This window comes from Melanostigma gelatinosum (genome assembly GCF_949748355.1).
Source record: "Melanostigma gelatinosum genome assembly, chromosome: 2".
NCBI lineage: Eukaryota > Metazoa > Chordata > Actinopteri > Perciformes > Zoarcidae > Melanostigma > Melanostigma gelatinosum.
The window spans coordinates 15,272,661-15,292,153 of NC_136635.1; the positions used below are offsets into that span (position 1 = coordinate 15,272,661).

General features: G+C 39.6%; 2 protein-coding genes across 4 annotated transcripts in view; both read left to right on the top strand.

The window, feature by feature from the left end:
• Positions 1 to 945: 945 nt before the first annotated feature.
• On the top strand, positions 946 to 5,747 carry tmem9b (TMEM9 domain family, member B). The gene is made up of 5 exons (XM_079285020.1): positions 946 to 1,158; positions 1,809 to 1,900; positions 2,000 to 2,108; positions 2,265 to 2,399; positions 4,390 to 5,747. Exons 1-5 carry the CDS (start codon positions 1,087 to 1,089, stop codon positions 4,543 to 4,545), a joined length of 564 nt encoding a protein of 187 aa, XP_079141146.1. The 5' UTR covers positions 946 to 1,086; the 3' UTR covers positions 4,546 to 5,747.
• A 726-nt stretch (positions 5,748 to 6,473) lies between these two features.
• The window catches only part of dennd2b (DENN domain containing 2B), a 42,846-nt gene continuing 29,826 nt past the window's right edge, over positions 6,474 to 19,493 (top strand). For 2 of the 3 annotated variants that reach the window (XM_079293725.1, XM_079293727.1), the window contains exons 1-2: positions 10,576 to 10,699; positions 19,323 to 19,421. In XM_079293725.1, the coding sequence (XP_079149851.1) occupies positions 19,348 to 19,421 (74 nt within the window). In that variant the 5' untranslated portion in view covers positions 10,576 to 10,699; positions 19,323 to 19,347. Of the gene's footprint in view, positions 6,558 to 10,575; positions 10,700 to 19,322; positions 19,422 to 19,493 lie in introns of those variants that run through there. The other variant, XM_079293726.1, reaches the window with a different exon arrangement.

A 19,493-nucleotide genomic window follows, 5' to 3' on the forward strand; every position in this document is an offset into this window, starting at 1 on the left:
ATACATGTAAACAAATATAAAGTGCAATAATGACGATACATGTTATGTATATTTCATGTCCTGTTATGTCTCCTCCATATCCTATCTTGGTACACTATTTCATGCAGATTTTTACCCCACTTTCCCCACAGACGTCTTGATTGTCGCCTAACTAACGCTTGGTACCCCGACTGTCTGCTACGATGGCGAACCAAGGGGTGCGTTCGTTTTATAACCACCGGGTTATCAGCAAGGGCGGAGTGTAGCTCGGTTTTTTTCGGAGGTTTTCTCAGAATTTTTTAAAGTTAAAGAGTTATGGATTATTTCACCAAGTTACATGTAATACCAAACCAAACGATGCTTTAAAAAAAATAAGGAGCATTGATTACAAGTATTTTACAGTTCACCGCCTGTCATGAATGGAGGACGAAAATAAAAATAAATCAATTAAAAAATGAATTAATAAATGTATAAATAAATGTATGAATAAATACAGGAATAAAAAAAATGCATAAATAAATGCATAAATAAATAAATGTATAAAAACAATTTATAAATCCAGAAATGAATAAATAACTGAAATACCTTAAAGCTTTTAGAATTATTATTTCTCGTTCAGCCTGAACCGTCTGTCTCCTTCTTGGTTTCTGAGCATATTCAAAGAGCTGCTGACAGTTTCCTGTGTGTGTGAGGAGCTTCCCAAACCCACCAGCACAGAAGAACCAGAAGGAGACAAATGTCAATTTTTTCCATACTTCTGTATTTATTTCAGCATTTAATTATTATTTTATTTATTTATTTATTTCTGTATCCAAACATTTATTTAAGCATTTATTTATTTATTCCTGTATTCATTTATTTATTTATTTATACTTAAATCATATTCTGTCCTCCATATCCGCGAACTCGTTTTCAGTGATCGCGTGTGCAGAAACCGAACGCCATTTCCGGAAACTGCAAGTCAGCTGCTGGGGAGCTGGTGTTTACCTTATTTCTAGCTTGATGGCTAAAGTCGACAGTTAGGCTGTTATTTACACTGCTGGTGGTGTTTCTGTAAATAGTTGAACGGTAGTTTTTGTAAATCTGTTACAGACTGTCACGTTAAAGATGAAGTCTGTGTTTCTTCTCCAGGCTTTCTCTGTGGCTTGTTTTGTGCTTTTAAACCAAGTGACAGCGAAGGTAAGGCTAATCTTTACTAGCATAGGTTAGCTAACCTGGCGTTAGAGAGAACACTCTGATGATGGCTTATCAAACTGAATCCGCTCCTCTTTAAATCTCCCTAAAAATATGAACGTTAGCTCTGCAAACTGTTGAGTTTGAGACGTTCCTGTGACGCTCAGATAAACGATGTCGCAGGTGTTGTTAAAGTTACATCAAACATTAGCTAAACAAAACGCAACATCATAAGTCCCACGGACTGTTGTAACGTTATAACACCGCGTTACTTTCAGCTTGGTGTGGCCAACCGACTGACACCTGAGTTTATACTGTAGCTAAAATGCTACTTATGTAGAGAAGCTAACAGCTGACATCATCTTTAGCTGCTTGTCAATCAATAACCAATTTAATGATCACTATGTCTGTGTCATGTGACGTAAGATATAAGAGGAAAATGTACAGTATGGATGGCATCGAAACAAAGGTTATGAGTTTGTTCATTTAATTCAAATAATAGCAATTTTAAAGTAAAGGAGCACAAGACTGAACAATAAGGCCATTAAATCAACACAGAAACTAAATATGACATACATATTGTGTGTGTGTGTTACCAGTTACATGTGCAGGTATGTGTGAAGTGAAAACATTATGATGTATGTGATCTGTTACAGAATTCTGAAGACATCCGTTGTAAATGCATCTGTCCACCGTACAGAGAAATCGAGGGTCAGATCTACAAACAAAATGTCTCTCTTAAAGACTGGTATGCAAAAGTGATGTGTCATCACACTTCCCTGAATGACATGAAGTGTCCATTTCCTGCTTCCTACTAGCTCGTTAATGTTATTTTCTCGGTGTTCAGTAACTGTCTCCATGTGGTTACACCGATGCCGGTTGACGGAAAGGATGTGGAGGCGTACTGTTTACGCTGCGAGTGTAAATATGAAGAGAGGAGCTCGGGGACAATTAAGGTAAGTTCACATTGAAAGGATTGTCAATACCGTTGTATCTGTATTGTCACTTAATTCACTGTTGTGCGCCACCTAATGATTGTATTAATTATCAATTATTCACTGTGTTTGGATCCTTTCAAAGGAAACCAATCAGTAATCATTCTGAATATTTAGGTCACCATCATAATGTACCTCTCCATTTTGGGCCTGCTGCTGCTCTACATGGTCTACCTGACTCTCCTGGAGCCGATATTGAAGAGGCGTCTATTTGGACACTCACAGCTTATCGAAAATGATGATGAAGTTGGGGTATGTATTCCTCTTGATGTTTTTAGCATTGCAACTCACTGTTAACATACAATACGTTTTTATATTGTCGTAATTCTGGTACTAAGAGAGTTACTCTAAATTATTTCCTGCCATGAGAATTTCATTATATTTTCTTTAACCTCCCTTTGCACAACATGTCACATGGGATTCATCCTTTATGGGTAAAATCTAATCTCATATGTCCAAATTACACATAAGACGCAACACATAATACTGAATCTGAATCTTTAGGTGACATAAACATGAAGATGTCTATTTTAATGGAGTGTTACAGCAGCTACACCAAGCCGAACAGACCCTTCAAGTAGTGCTGTGTGGTAATACTGGTTCCATACACAGAGAGTGAGCTCACTCTGCATCAGATCCATTAGAAACCACATTCACAGGCAAAGAGCTGCAGCAGGGAAACGATAAGACGAGTGATTCGATGCCGGCAGCTTCAACCCTTTTCTGTTCACATCACACCATCTGTACACGCGTGTAACCTGATTCTTCAACTTCATTAAATGAGATACCAGGTGTCTTTATCAGGTCGTGTGATTAAAGCCAAAGCCAAACAGTAGTCTGTTTCCAAAATGTATTTTTGTATTCATTTTCAACCCAAAAGGTTTTGACAATGTATGTACTCTTACAGTGGCAGGTCATGTTTAGGCATACATCAGAAACAAACAGATTTTCCACTCTGTTTCTAGAATTCAGGCAGTAAAGACTGCTCTCCGAATTTTCTTGCAGTCTCAGGCAGCATGAAACGGGTTTCCTGGTAAACATTGAAATATAATGAGTGTAAAATATGCCGGTTCCCATTACCGCATATGAGAGAGTAGAAAAGAAAACGAATCACTGGCTAGCTTTAGGTAAACTGAGGGTTTAGTGTAATCTCACTTTTGCACTGAATTCAAAAACATATTCATATTTTTAGCCTCATGGTTCTCACTGTAATCTAGTTGCTGGTATAGTTATCATTTGCACTATTAACTATTTCAGGAAACCATTAAATATAAATGCTGAAAGTGCATTTTAAAGAGCAGTAAATCAATGTGGCCTCCTCCAGTACGACTCAGTTTTTAGATGTTATATTTTAGATATGACAAAGGAAAACAGTGAAAGCCTTTGCCTGAGTGGAGGGAGGGAGGGAGGACTGCAGCTGACTTGCTGAGAACATCGATGTGGTTTCACCAAGAGTAAGCGTTACATGAGAGGTTTCTCCGAACAAAGCTTTTGCTGTGAAAATGTGATTCAGCAATAGTTTTCCATGGTTAGTGTGAACATTTCGATAGATGCTGGTACACTGTCTAACGTCTGTTAAATTAAAAGTAGAGGTTACTAAGCTGTTTGTCAGGAAATAATGGAAGACATGCTATTAGCGTTTACTGTATTTGTTGCACTGCAACAGAATAGGAAAACTGCTGTTTAAACTGCCAGAGAAAGCTTTAAATTAAAGCTTCCAAATATCTAATTCACCCAAAGTTTAGACTATTTGTCGCTTGTCACTGGACCAAAACAAAGGGGAGAGATTTGAAAGCAAAACCAGTATGAGGGGCAAGTACTGCTGCTATGTTAATTAGAGAGGAAATGGTGGGCTTGTAATGTTTAGTCAGTCTTTGATACAGAGAGGCTGCCCAACTGATAATCTTGGTTTATTTTCCTCAACACATTTGCCACAGATGTGGCTGTGATCCTCCCAATCCAGTTCCTGCCTTTACTTTTATTATGTGCTCTTCTGAGAGTAGCAATTGTGACTTTATTTTACAGCACTCAAAACAAGTTACAAAATACTTTAAAGAGAGAATAAAGAACACATGAGGAAATGTAATTCTAATTTGTTTTAAAAAGGAATTTAACGAGGTAGTTTGTGCATTTCCTATTTCCCTAGTCTTACTAGATGAACCTATAAATGACCCACTGACCTATGTCGCACCTTTTTAGGCTCATCATGTAGGTTGTTTTTTTCTCCATTCTGTGTTTTCAGGACCAGCAGCCTTTTGCCAACGCTCACAATGTTCTGTCCCGTTCGCACTCTCGACCCAACATGCTGAACAAAGTGGAGCATGCCCAGCAGCGCTGGAGGAGGCAGGTCCAGGAACAGAGGAAGTCTGTGTTCGACCGTCACGTTGTTCTCAGTTAAACTGCCCTGCGAGCGAGAGTAAAAAATAAAAAAAAAAAAGAAGAAGAAAAAAAAAAAAAGAATCACTGTGACAGACTCCTCAATTTATATCACTTCCTTTCTCTCATTTGTGGTTTGCATCTCTTCCAGTGTGACACTTCCCAGGTGAACACGGTGAGGAGATGTGGATCTGTAGAGCAGAGGTCCCTGTTAAATGTACGATCAAAGCTGGGAACTCTTATTTCGTCTGCAGGCAGCACAAGAGATCACAGTGAATTAATTTCTGCACAATCTTGAATGAACAGTCTTAAATAGCATTTTTCCAAAAAGAGAATTTACTCTCTGCCTGCGGTCTGGTTTGAAGAAGCGCCAAGTCACCAGAAAATCTGCAGTGAAGAATTTGATGGGCGAGACTTAATAAATGTGAGATCAAAATAAATCTTTCAAGTGAATATTTTGTAACGTTCTCTAACTCTTTCACGCCACAGTGTCAGGTGGAGTCCCGACAGTCCAAAGCTGGCAAGTCTTTCACATTTACAAGCATTTACTGGCTGTCAGAGTAAAACATCCAGATGTTGGTGAACTGGATAACTAGAGCAGCCTCCTGGCTGCAGTCATGATCTGACCATGTAGCTGGTGGGTACTTTCCACACCCAAAAAACTAATATAACTTGAAACTATTGCTCTCACCGCAGGAGAAAGGAAAAAGTGTACAATATGAATCTTTCAGCCTTCTTCAAAAAATGCATGTTTTATAACAAATCTTTTATAAATGTGTTTTGAATCCTTCATTCCTACCATGATGTTTCATGTCTGATAACTGGTGTGAAATCCATCATTTAACGCTTCACATTTAATTTGGTATTGCAAAGTAGGGTCACTGAACCTCGTTGCAGGAATCGATGCAATCTCTTGGTGATGTCATAGTAATCGTAGCTGTGCTATTGATCCTCGTCCGTTGAAGACCCTCCTGACGTCGGTGCTCTCTTCAACTGCCGAAACAAATCGAATGAGTGGTCTTTATTTTGGCACTTCTATGTGCTCGGTCTAACATCAGTTCCACTGTGAAGGTCCTTGTTGTCTATCAGGCAGCAGTGGTGTTATTCTGAGTGCAAGGGAGTTGATCGTGTAGTGGGGCTGTGCACGCACTTATGGAAGTGTTCTTAACGATTGTATATGTTATACCTTTAACTTTGAAATAAATTGATGTCATATTTGTGATTCTTGCATTTGTTGAAATGTCTTTGTGCTTTACATTAGCTGCAGGCCTGACCAGCTAAACAATCTGCTTACCAGATTCTACTACGCACCTCTGCGTTGACATGAACACAATTTCTATATTTTGATGAAATCAACATCGCTCACCACAACCAGGAGGAATATGCAGATGCACCTTGCAATAAATGACATGACCTTCTCCCAACTCATTTTGCCCAGTGTTATTTAAATCTACTGGTATAATACCTTGTCTTGGGTTCGTCATACAGTTGTGATCATTTAAATGCAAAATTGCTTCAGGATGTGCATCAACTAAAATATTTAGAGCATTAAAACTGGATTTTGACACATGGTTTCTATTCACTGTCTTGGCAACTTTTTTTTACATTCAATTTGACACTGCCAATGGTAAACATACTCAGTATAATTCCCTTCAAAAAACTACAAACATGTTGACATGATTCTGCCTTCATTCACTCAAAAACGTCTAGAAACGGGCAGTTCAACTCTTCATTAACATCTGGTGAACTAAACTAAGGCAACTTTAATTTGCCTGCAAATGTTAGATAACCCTCAGCCTCTGCGATGTTATTAAGCAAAGTGATTTCCATACAGATGCGTCATCATTTCCTGTGCAGTCCACTTTTCCTTTTTTTCTTTCACATTTCATCCAGTTATACGGAGGAGACTATTTTCCGCAGAAAAAGAAGAAGAAAAAAAATCAGTTTTCAGGCAGTTCAGACAGAAAGCGACTCACACTCTCTGTTAAAGAATGGATCATTGAGCAAACACTGCAACAGCACACACACAGACAGGTAAGCTGTTTGTTTCGCCTCATTAAATGTATATATGGAAATCCACCGACATTCCTTTGCCTTTTTAAGTAACTTACAGTATTTGTAGCATCTTCAGAGAGTTGTGTTGATGAGAAAAGAAACTTTCTTTGTATCTTGTAGTCTGTTGTATTGTTGACCTGATTGACATGACCGACATGAAGTTGTTCATACACGCTGACTTTGATCGATGTTGTTGCATTGTCTAATCCACAGTTTGACGTTTAGGGGGAAAAAGTAGTTCTTCTCAGTTTTCGTGCTGCATTTGCAGGTGTTGACCTACAGGGGGCGCCTCAGCCTTTGCATTTGATCCATCAAGACAACTCATGTCTGTTACACTCATACAGTGTTGACACACTCACCTGTGTTTACCTTTTCCTTCATGTCCCAACGAGTTTGAGTTTCATTGAGACACTTTGCCAAACCCGCCACACACATCAAACCATTACGCTGCATCTGCCTTCAAGGTGTCTGAGTCAGTAGGCAGACTGATGCTTTAGCTGCTGTGCGGGGAGAAGTTAACATGCCATGAGATAAAGGACTGTGCTTGTGCTAAACAATGGTGCACAGTGTGTTATGAAAACTGCAGCTCTGCACTTATTTAACACATGGTGTTACTTGTCATTGAGCGAACTATGAAACTTCTGGTTTTCAGACAAAATGTTCCATTTCAAGTTATTAATCCATGAATCGAAGATTTATTCGGTTTGTAACCGATTTTTGTTGATTAAAATCAAACGTTTCTAATTGAGTGTCATTGTATCAATCAGGTTATGGTGCATACTGTATCCGAAAGATAGAGTTCCCAGTACTAACAGCAACACAAGTTGCCAACACATACACACAAGGTCGTAAGCGTCATTTTGTATCCTCTCCATTTGTTGTAGAAATGGTGACTGTATAATTCAATAAAACAGGTTGTAAGTGTGCCTAAAGCGAATAATCTAACAGTTTACATTCCTTGTTATTCTCACTTGGCAAATAGACAATGTTACATGTTTGGCATTTAAGTATTAGAAAAAATGAAGTAGTTCATATTATTTTCAGCTGCTGTGCAGAAGACGCTTGCAGCGTATCGAGGAGAGGGTATCTTCACTTGACAAGTCTTCTCTGACAGTGCTGTCAGAAGTGTTGACGAGACATGTCAGCTTCAACTTAATCCTGGAGTTTAAGAGCTGCCTCGGGTCTGTTTGTGAAACCCAATATGGTGTTTAATGCACCAAATATATCTTCAAATGGGTTCAATATTCCCTTAGCTCCTCTCGACCCCTCAAGCCATGTGGACATGCAGAAGAAGCTGGAAGAAAGAATCTGAGGTGTAGGCGGGAAAATCCCCATAGAGCTGTGAAATAATCCCCCTTGACTGTTTTAGGATTTGGGATTCACGGTGGATCCTTAACAATCACACATACGGTTTAGGGATTTCATTTGAGAAAATAAACACTCATTCCCTTGTGGACGTGGCTTTAGCAGGTGTATAGTCATGAGAGTGGGAAGACAGATCTAAGATTTACAGCATCAGAGCTCTGGTTACTCCTAAAACTTTCTGTGTCTTACATTTTTGGAGCCTGGCATCGCACAGAGCGTCCTGTCGAAGACGTAACGACTTATGTGTGCAGATGCACACCATGCTATGTTTTGAACTTAGTTTGATGCTCCCATGTCATGCAAGAAGAGGATGTGGCTTTTAATGACAAATGCAGATGGCGCCGCGATCAATGGAAACAATGAATTCCATGAGAGTACAAACTTCTGGTAAAACATCCCACAAAAAGGAGTCACTGCCTCTGTCTTTGGTGCTCAGACGGTGAGGATTTGCAGTGTTTTCAGGAAGGACATTCTTTTATGAGACCTTGGAAAGGTTTTAAGTGGGTCTCTGATAAAAGCTGCACAGTGGCAGCGCTTGTAGGCCTCTTGCTGACTTAATGGGACGAACTGTGATGACGGATGTCTGAGTTTTGTGACTTCCTCTGTTCCCAAGTCCCAAGTCCCAATTCTGTGGGACGATAAGACACCCCAAGAGACTGAAAGGAGAGGTTTTATGGATGGGTCGTGCTGCCACATTTGGTGTAAAGATGTTGCATGCAGCAGCATTAAAACGTAAACATATGAATGGAATAGGATTTCATGTTTGAAAGCATGATGAATATATTGTGAGTAGGAGCACTTTCACAGTTAAATATATCGTAAAACAGTTGAAAAAACCCGACAAAACGTTTCGGTGCCGAGCTCTAGAGTTCAAATTGTCCTCAACAAAACAATCTCCAATCAAGGTCCACTTACTTGCTTGTTCTGGAGCTTTTAACTGAATCACAGTCCTCGTCAGCAGCGGGAACTGTAGATGTTCAACCTTTCTGTTATTTTTTATTAGATTTTTTTCTGGGACAAGGTGTTACTGAGAACTCTAACTTCAGGATGAATCAGATTATAAAAGGTATTTATGATGAGGATGATCCCTGTCATGTAATTCCTACAGAGCAGATACGTTTTGTTTTGTTTGTTCTGTGATTATTTTGATCAGCTTTGATCAACACATTGGATTTCTTAAAGAAATGTATGTGTTTATGTCATGTTTACTGTAAAGCACTGCTACATTCTCGAAAGGTGCTATGTACAGTAGATAAACATCCCAATGAACATGCACAGTATACAGTCTGAGATGTTTTACGTGGGATTACATTACAAAGCTGCTCTGTGTGATTCAGCGAATGCCCCAGAACCACAGCACAGAGAGAGTTAAGTGGTGTAATTTGGGTTGGAGTTAACTCAGACCTGGGGGGGGGGGGGGGGGGGGTATTATATTATGGATGAATATTTTCATTTTTGTGGTCACCTCCAGTTTAGACCTGTGGTTGAGCTCTAAAGCACACCCAGCCACTTTAGATTTGTTGAGAATATGTTGAGCGATATGCAAAAGTGGAATGTAATATACGCACATTTGCTAACTTGACGTAAAGAGTAACTTAACACCAGGCTGCATCTGCTGACAGATTTGGGGTTGTGTTGCACCTGTAACCACACCCACAAGTGATGTCATGGGGTCCTGGAGTATGCCTCTGCATCACTGCTGCAAGTAAAGATTTTCAGTGGGTGTAACTCTTTGAGAGGTATTTTGATGTATTTAATCTTAACTTAATTCACTAAATTAATTAAAATACAAGCACATTTTGAATAATATTCGTGTTATGTCACTTATATAAGATTCCAAATGCAGGACTTTTACTCGTAATGCAGTATTTTTACCTTGTGCTATCACGATTTTGACTTAAGGATCCCAATATTTCTTCCACCACTAAATATCTGCCAAATGTCTTTGATTCAAAACCTGGTCACTGTCGCTGCTCTCTAGCTGTGGAGAAATGCAAGTACAGTAAGGACATGTATTTAAGCATACTTAAGTACAATTATGAGGGACTTGCACTTTACTTGAATATTTCCATTTTGTGCTACTTTGTACTGCTACTTCAATACATTTCTGAAGAACGGACCCTTCTGCATAATGAGTACCTTTACTTCTGGTAGACTTCTAAGTGCATTTGAATGGGAATACTTGTGTATTTTTTTTCTAAAATATCTGAATACTTCTTCCGCAACTGGTCCCTGGGCTGCTTGGTTACACAGTCATCTCTGACAAATGAAAGACATCTTTGTGTGGCGGTTGAAATATATTCCCATGGGCCAAGTAGTGTGGGGGATTTCAGCATGACAATGTGGTGCAATGCTGGCAACATGGGTTTCATCCCATCAGCAGCCAGCAGCCCCTTCAGCTCGTGAATATTCATCCACACTCCTTGGCCCCACCGTGACAATAAACAAGGGAGAGGGGCTGAATGCCTGTCTGAGGAGGGCATGAGGGCAGGGGGCCAAATCCAGAGAAAAGTGGGGGGCAAACAACCCGACTCCATGGTAACAAGTCCTGCCTTCCACCCTGCAGCAGGCTGTGAGAGGGGAGGCACGAGCTTTTACCCTTTTTATCGGTTTTGGTTGGAAAGACATAAATCGGAGTTCATTGAGAAGGGCAGGTTTCCGGCACAAAAAAGTGTCTTAACGCGCAGACGGATGTATGCGTAAAGGGGAATTATCTCAAAATGTCAGCAGCCATGGATATGAGGAGAAACTCGGAGGTAACGTTTTTTTTTTTTTTAGCTGTTATTGACGAGGGTTACACTTTTAGCTCGTGGTAGGAAAACGGTACAAACTGCCAAAAACAAGGGTCCGAAAGAAAAACGTAAAAGGTATTGGGGGGAAAAAAAGTTGCAAGGTGCGTTTAAATGTAGTCCTAATCTCCATGTGACCTTATTTGGTCATCTAACAGCTACATGTTTAAGCGATGAAGTGCAGTAAGCAGGCTAAAACACCAGACTGTCTTTTTTTTTTTTTTGACCCTTTGAATGAAGAAAAATGTCCCAGCGGATACAGGCAGCAACTCTGTGGATTGTAATTAGACAAAGTTATCGCCTTAACATCCGAACAAGTCAAACCAGCTGATAAACAGAAACCGCACAGGACTCCAGATCAGATCACTGGACTCACTGCGTCCTTTTCCTGTTGTAGTTTGGATTTAGAGGGGACACTCTTTTGTGTATTTCAGGGAGATAAAACGCATGAAACAACATATGGGACCTCTAAATGCGTGCTGTGAGTTTTGTCCGACAGTGTGTTTATGGTCATAGTCTATACAGATTTCTCTACAAGGTTGTATACATGCAGTGCTCTTTGTAAATGCTGTATGTGCTGTAGGCCTACACAGCACAGACGCATGCAGCCTACTGTATATGACATCCTACATGTCATGAACGAAACAGTAAAGGTTTAATATAATAATCTTAAAACAAAATTCATATCAGTGTTGTAGTTTTTTCCTGCCTTGCTGAGTTAGTTAGTTGGGGAGATATCATTTTGACCAAAGCTTATTTTTCATTTAAATTTTAAACTTATAGGTGATTACAATACATTTTGGTTAGGGTTATGCAAAAATGCACTTTGGTGCAGATATGGATCCGGGAATCTTTAAAATAATCTTGTAGACTGAAAGATGTGCCTTTTTAAAAGACATTTTCTCCACTTTCTTATGGCTTCCTGCACTTACTTGGATAAAGATCCTGATGCAGATTTAGTTAAAGATTCTAAACACATCCAATTGTGAATGTATTAACACATTGTCACATTTAGAGCATGAGGCATGCTCTCACTGAGTGGTTTGTTTAAATATGAGAAGCTTTGCTGCGTCTATCATGAATGTGAGTTTCTTAACAGATTACAACTTAAATCCTGATGATCTTATCTTATACACTATAATACAAACCCTGGAGACATTACTGGCTTTCTTTAGCTGTCTTTATTCCCCTTAAACTCTTTCTATTGTGCAGATCAAACAATGACCTTCGCCTCTTACTGGACGGGACTGTCAACACAAAGCTATTGAGGAAATTCTTCTCTGTTCTCCTTTCAGATAAACAGTAGTGAGTCTGGCCTATCACCAGACGCTTTTAAATACACTGTTCACTCAGCATCGTAATGAAAGGGATTTTACTCTCTCCTGCTGCTATCTATCCATCCAAATAGTTTTGGTGTGACTGGTGTGATTTGCTAAGGATTTTAATAAAACGTAACAACAATGTCTCCGAGCTGCCAGTTTCAAGAATCCTGTTGTATTTTGTTGGTGTAACGGTGATTCACAAAAGTAGACAGAAATTCACACATCTTTCCTCTTTTCATCACTTTATAAGTTTAACTGGACATTCAGTGTTTTTTAATCTTTTATTAAAGTGATTCTTGGAGAATTCTTGCTGTTCATCAGTACTTTAATTTACACTCATACGCTTAATACATGAGTGATTGTTGCTCCGTGTTAAGAGTCTGATACGGTTTGCCATAGATCAGCGCTGTTTTGTGCAGGGTCACTGAAGGGAGCCAAAGTTAGCTGTTTAGAGTGGAGAGAATATTTCTATATCATTTCTTCGAATCAAATTTCTCAGTTGAGTGTTGTTCAGGTCACAAGACCATCTCTCTGAACTTGAACCCCCGAGCTCAACTGAAGTTATCATCCACTGAGAAAAAAATGCTTCTTTCGATGAGAAAATCTACTTCCACTTTCCATTGCCCCTCATGACACATCCACCCTGATGGTCATTTATATTTGTAGCTTAAGTGCCTGGCTATAGGACGCGTAACTTGTATTACAGCACAGTTGGAAGTCAGACGCAGAGTCTATCCAACCTGTGACAGGTTGTCCATTTTCGTAATACAGAAATGACAGAAAAGCGATGTCTGTTGTGTTGCTGTTTTGTTCTTTTTTCTTTCTTTCTTGACAGACATGTTTGTCCGTGTTTGCTGATTAGAATATGAGTGGCTGTCTTGTAGTTTTCCTGTGCTAGTTACTGTTGAACACTTCATCCATCTCTGATTCGTCGTCCAAGGTTTACAGCCTCTGACTTTGCTTTGATACTTGTTGCTTGAGATAATACTTTACACTTTCACTGGGTTTGCTCAATGCAGGTGGCATGTCTTTATTGTCTCTTATTTGGGTTTTCAGTTTTGGATCCGCATGATCCAAATGTCGACTTTAAGATGTAGTGAGATGCCTTCATTGATTCAGGATGCTAATGTTAATCTGACATCGCTGGCTCCGATACAAGCAGTTCACGACTAGCTTTCATGTCTGAATGCAAACAGCGGCGGCTGTATTTGTGGATCTTTTAGCTAAAAAACACACCCGCATTCTCTTCGTAATGTAGACAGCCTGTAGCCTATAACCTATAATAAAGTGCTTTTCTCTTGTAACATAATCGTCAGATTCCCAGATCATGTAATCGAAGGTATTTCATTGTGTAACGTTGTCATCATGTACACTACTGTTTCCTTTTTGAGATCATTTCTAGTTATCTTTCATTAATTCACTTACTACTTTAGGTAAAAGTAGTATTGCAAATATAACCTTTGGAAGCCAGAGAACCATCTAAAGTAAGTCTCCAATCATTTGTTTTTCTTAGCGGTTTGAATTTGTGCTTTAGCAAGTCTGAATGACATAATCGGTCATTAGGTAAAGATCACCTTCATGGTCAAAAGAAACCAATGGCGACTGCTGGGAAGATTTTATGACTTGCTTAGTTTGAAAGTGTATAATGAGAGGTTTAGCAAATATAATGATCGAGCAGATTTATGAAGAAGTGATGACATTGCAGGTGTTTCTCCCACTGCTTTATTTTCTTGCACCGTCTTTTATTTACAACAGTTGTTTATGGGAAAACACACTGGGTCGGCTTTTGGCTGATTTCTTTCAAAAAATGCTTGTGGATTGCAAATTAAAAGTGAAACATCCCATTTCAGGACAAAAATCAAGTGTTACCTTAATATTTAACATCTTGAAGCTGATTAAGATTGACATATTTGCTCATAGTAGAGACAATTAGCAACAACACAGGTGATGTACAAATTATTATTGTTTTTGTTGGCTTGGCTGAACTCTGACTTTAAAACAGAAGCAAACAAGAACACATCTTATCTGCTTTAATGTCCTTAGAAAAGTCAAAGACTGTGTGTCAGAGGTCAGCTCTGTGACACAAACTCTAGCACCCCCGCTGCAGCTCAGATAGATTTAAGCCTGTTTTCCACATGCCTGCCTCTGCAGCTGTGCATGCTCATATCTAGGTTACACAGAAGGGTTTTTCCTCTTCTCCACAAAGAGAAAATATGCCATGGTCACTCAGGGGAAAAAAAGAAGCTGAAGTGGCTTAAAACAAGATAAAAAAAGATTCCAAGAATTGGTTGCACCTGGTCAATTGAGCTATACAGTGGCAGCATGGTGAGCTATGTGGTAGAGTATGGGGCTAATTATATAGGTACAGCTATGTGCACCAACCTTGGTGGTTTTCTTTTACATGGAGACATATTGAGGGCATGCCAGAGCCTTACACTGCTATCCAGAGTCAGCTGGTTCTGTAAAGAATATACATCCAGAGTGTGACACATCAATCTTCTAGTTTCAGCTGAGAGGTTCTGCCTTTCCATTATGTTTGTCCTGCAGTACAAGGTTGTTTGTTTGTGTGTACATTTGTCAGGTACAGCTCATAGTGTCTCGTGAATGCTTTCATGCAGACTGAATTATTGAGTATCAAGAGCTTCTTTCCTTTCGACCAGAACTCCCACAATGCTTTGTTCAACATACCAGCTCGAGTCTCTTTTTGTCTCTTTTTGTATCATTGTGTGGGCTCATGCCTGCCAGTGAGTTGTGACGTCTGGAAAGAGTTGGAAATTTATAGCCAATTTTCGCTCTTCTTTTCTCCGTTGCTTCTTGGCTGACTGTAAGCTCGGTCGTCGGTTTTTTAAAAACCTTGAAGTCAGGTTGCTGATCAGCAGAAAATGAGGACCAGGTCAGCCAGAAAAGCAGAGTAGGAAGAGGCAGAAGAAGACAATATTAGACTTGTGTCTGCTACTGCATATTTCAGGATAAACAAAGGTCTCAAACTGAACCCAGTCAGAGGTTCGTGAAAGTTATGACGTCATAAAATTGTGCTGTGCTCTCATAGTCTGAACATCAAATGCCAGGTGCTGAGAGAGCACATATTTGAGTGTAGTCTTTGTTGAATAAAAAACAAGCTCTTGGCATCAGGTCCAGGTGTTTCTGCCCCTCTCATCTGCTTTCTTTCACCCTCTGAAAACATTCTTTCACATTTCGAATGCAGCCGCAGGTCTGATGGATGGGGAACCTATTCGTACATTCCTGCTTTTAGTTCAGAGAAAAGTGTATCGGATGATCTGTCATATTTGACAGGGCCAATGACGTGCAGAATCTCTTTTGAAAGATATTTTACCTGCTAATCTAGTCTGTCTCTTTAACACGCACACACACACACGCACACAACACACACACACACACACACGCACACACAGCTGATAAGAGACTTACGGTACTTTTTAACCACATCGCCCTCTCAAGGACGTATTAAACACAAAGGGCTCTATCATTCCAGCCCAGATAGTCGAATGGAGACTCATTCATTTCATGAATATGCTCTTGTTGCTGAGAAAGATATGCGTCATAGGTATGCCTCTCATGTAATCAATTAGTGCTTCTGGTATATGAACATGACAAAACCAGGAAAAATCCAGCCATTAGGTCATTAAGATGATGACATTGAATGTCTTAGAGGAAGTTAGCCTTTTGGGATTTGTTATGTCATAGCCAAAGACAGACAAACTCATGGATGTCTCATCTCTCTGGTTTGAGTTTGAAGTAATGGCAGTGACTGCTCCATGAGGATAAAGGGAAAGAGAGAACTCGTAACTTCTCCCCTAAATCTGCTCCAATGAAGATTTTTGTATTAACAGCGGTGTCATGTAAACGGTGTTGCTCCTTGTGATGTAGTCACCGAGAATTATCAATTATCATTTCAGTTCCCCTCAGATCTAGGGAGAGTTTTGGTGTCTTTCAGATTATTGTTTCGGTTTTTATGGACCACAACGTTATTGTTTTGGTTCAGTCCCACCGGTCTCATCAGTGTTGTCTCCAGCTGCGCCATCTAGCTTTTTTCAGCAAGAAAAGCACTAAAAACTCATTGTGCACTATACCTGCACAAAACAGCAGACAGACACAGTTAGTGACAAGCTGGTAAATTGACATTCAGCAGCAAAAGAGACAGATATTTCCCCCAGGAGTTGGTGGAGACCAAATTAATATTTGGATTCAAAATCATCAGGTGGTCACAAACATTTTACCATCATTTAATGTCAAGGTTGTCATTAAGACACTCGCGGGATTGGAGGAGTCGGCATGAAGCGGTTGACTTCTCACTGTTGACCGTTGGCGCTAGCTTCTCAAGTGAAAATTTGTCTTGAATCTGGTTGAATGCACTTAAAAGGTACTCTAGAGCTTTCTTAGAAGTGGTTGTTTACAGCCTGTGATTTTGTGTAGGGAGATGGTATCAGACCTCAGGAAGTCAGTTGGCTAACGCCTTGGTGTTTACACTGCAAAGTCTGTCTTGGGCCTCTGTGAGCCATTTCTGTGATTGTAGCTTTCTCAGCCCCCCCCCCCCCCCCTCCCCCAAAGAAATACAAGGATGAATTCTTACAAATAAACATTGCTTATTATAACTAATGTGTGTGGAGCTGACACAATTTAAAATAATTTAGTTTCTTTAGCTCCTGGCAGCTGATTGCAGTTTTTCTCTACTCTTTGTATCTTTCCTTTAAGGTTTTACAAATTGGAGCTTCATGTTTTCAATCAAAGAGAGAATATTGAATTCCACTTCCAAAACATCCAACATTTTTCCAGCAGGTTGTAATCAGAAATAATATGTTACACAACTGCCAGTGTGTCTGAACTTTATGTAAGCAGTTTTTTTTCATTTGGTTTAATTTAGAGTAATGTGAAATATTGTATTTCTCAAGTTCTAAGTTATTTCGGTCTCAATTTCATTTCCAAAATGATTTGTTTTGTCAAAAATCATGGATACATCATTTTTCCATTTTTTTCCATTTGGCAATCCAGAGTCTGTTTTCACAGGACAATCTGCAATGCAATCAGTATTCTTTCTCCCAAATGTGTTAAAAGCTCTTTGATTAATGGAAACTATTTGAAAAGTGTCCTTATTTTGGAACAAATGTCCCTCTCCGTCACCTTCAAACTTGAGTCACTTGACACACTGGTTAATGTATGTCTGTACACATTTACGTTTAATCACGGAAATACTGTCTGCATCACAGAATATAGAGGGTCCTAGTGTTCATGTCCTATTTTGTTTTCTGTCAAAATACACTTTGAGTGTAGTGTTTTTCATGGAGAGTAGTAAGCAGGGCGACATAATTCTTTGATAAAAATAATGATGCATGCCCCGTCCTCTTAGCACAATCCACAGTTACAGGAAATAGCTGACAGCAGGAATGCTCCCTCTCTCTCCTCATCTGTCTCTATAGGACTCAACTCCACTACTGGTTGGCTGGCTTCTTCATACAACAACTTCCTGTAAACAAGCCATGCTGCCAAACACCCTCCCATCCTCCACCTCTAATCTCTAGGATCTCCATTTGACCTTCTTATGCACCAGAACATTCGCTTTGAGCTTCTTTGAAAAGGTCATTGCTGCATTTCCGAAAGTGATTTTCAGGGGCAATAGTCAACAATTTGAACTAACTGCTGGTCTAATTTGAGATAAAGTCCAGGAAATGTTTATTTTAAAGAAGATGTCTTAACTGTTTTTCCTGCTGTTCTTGGACCTTTGACGGTGTTAAATAGAGCACGTTAAATGAAACTGATCCACAGTCCACAAGTAAAAACGACATGCATGTGTGAGAGCATGCTTTAAGCAGGTCCCAGCAATATTGTTTCGCACCATCAACATATTTCCATTCACCTCCATTACATTGAGGTAGAGGCAGAAATCTTTGAGCAAATAAAGCCCAAACTATCTGCACGGCTCGATATTAGAGCTACACCGCTAATATATCGCCCAATATTAGCTGATATATATACATGTCGATCGATACGTAATCGCAGTACAGAAATGCCAAAGATATGATTGCAGCAACTTAGCACCAGTGTCTTCCTTACATAGTTTGTCCATCAGAGACATTTCTAACTATTTCTCAAGTGTCACAGTTAGTAAATATTGTGGACACATGTTTGTTTGTGTTGTCTCTTTATGAAAAAAAGACTATCGAGCGATATCTTGGTATCTGATGTGATGAACTCTTAAATATCAGTAATTGCCTCGAAAATTCAGCATCGTCAGGCTGTACTAAATATCAACAGCATTGCGTCATTGACCCTTAAATGAGACTATTACCAATCTCTGTTAACCTCAGCGGCTTTTAGACTGTATAAAATCAGTTAATCATCGGCAGCCACCTGAAGGCAGCGGATCGACAGCCTCTAAAAATTGAATGAAACATAAAGTGCAGTGCCAGATAAACTGGGATCCATGGTGGTGACCTTGATTTAAATCATGCACAACAAACATCATGCACCTGCAATATAACTACTAAACCTCTGTCTCTGCACACATCCAACTGGTCAATTTTGACGACATTCTTCTCCAGGTTAATGCCATTATTCACCTGGCTGCTACCCAGAGAATCATGGAATTCTTTCCAAATTTCCTCTATGGCTATGATCCAAACCTTGTTTGAATATAATTTGTTTTAAGTGGAGCAGAAGCTGTGCCCGAAGCATCAGAGTTTTCTGGCACAACATAGTCTGCATGCTGTGTTGGTTATGACAATTCGTCTGCAATGTTAACACTGAAGATTGAACATGGCATCTGTGGTGTAGTGGAGTGCTTTGCAGGATTTTTTTATTAGCTTGCTTTTACGAAAAGTTGTCAAGCTCAACAACTACCTTTCTCATGTTAATTTGGGATTGAGAAAAGTCAACAACAGGGTTGAGAGTGTTACAAGTTGTGTCAAGTCAAGCTCATATCAGGTACAGGGTTATAGTGATCAAAATTGTTATTTTTGGAATCTGTGTTTATAGTTTGATGCCAAAGTGAAGCAATTGTGGTCTTACAGGAATGTTGGCCATCTTGTATTTGATGTGGCACTACATTTAATTCCATGCTCAAGACAGGACTCGATCATTTTGTGTATCTACTAAGTTGAATTCCATTTAATATTTTGTGGTCTAAATTCCTAACAAGACTCATTGACAAACCCAAACGACCGTAGAGGTGTTTCAGTCTACAGTACGAGTTCATGTTTATTTACTTGAATGCCGCAGCTTTTAAAAATGTTTCACATCTTTGTGTCCATCAGGTGAGTGGGCGGTTTGCAGACAAACATGACGGCCAACAAGGGTTCGAAGGCTGTGCCTCGAGCAGGAGGGGCTAAAGCTCCCCGGGACATCCCCGACAGGTCAGTGACATCTGGGACATCAGGGGTGGGCTCGTAGTTAATGTGCACGTCCATGTCACATGGTTTCAGAGC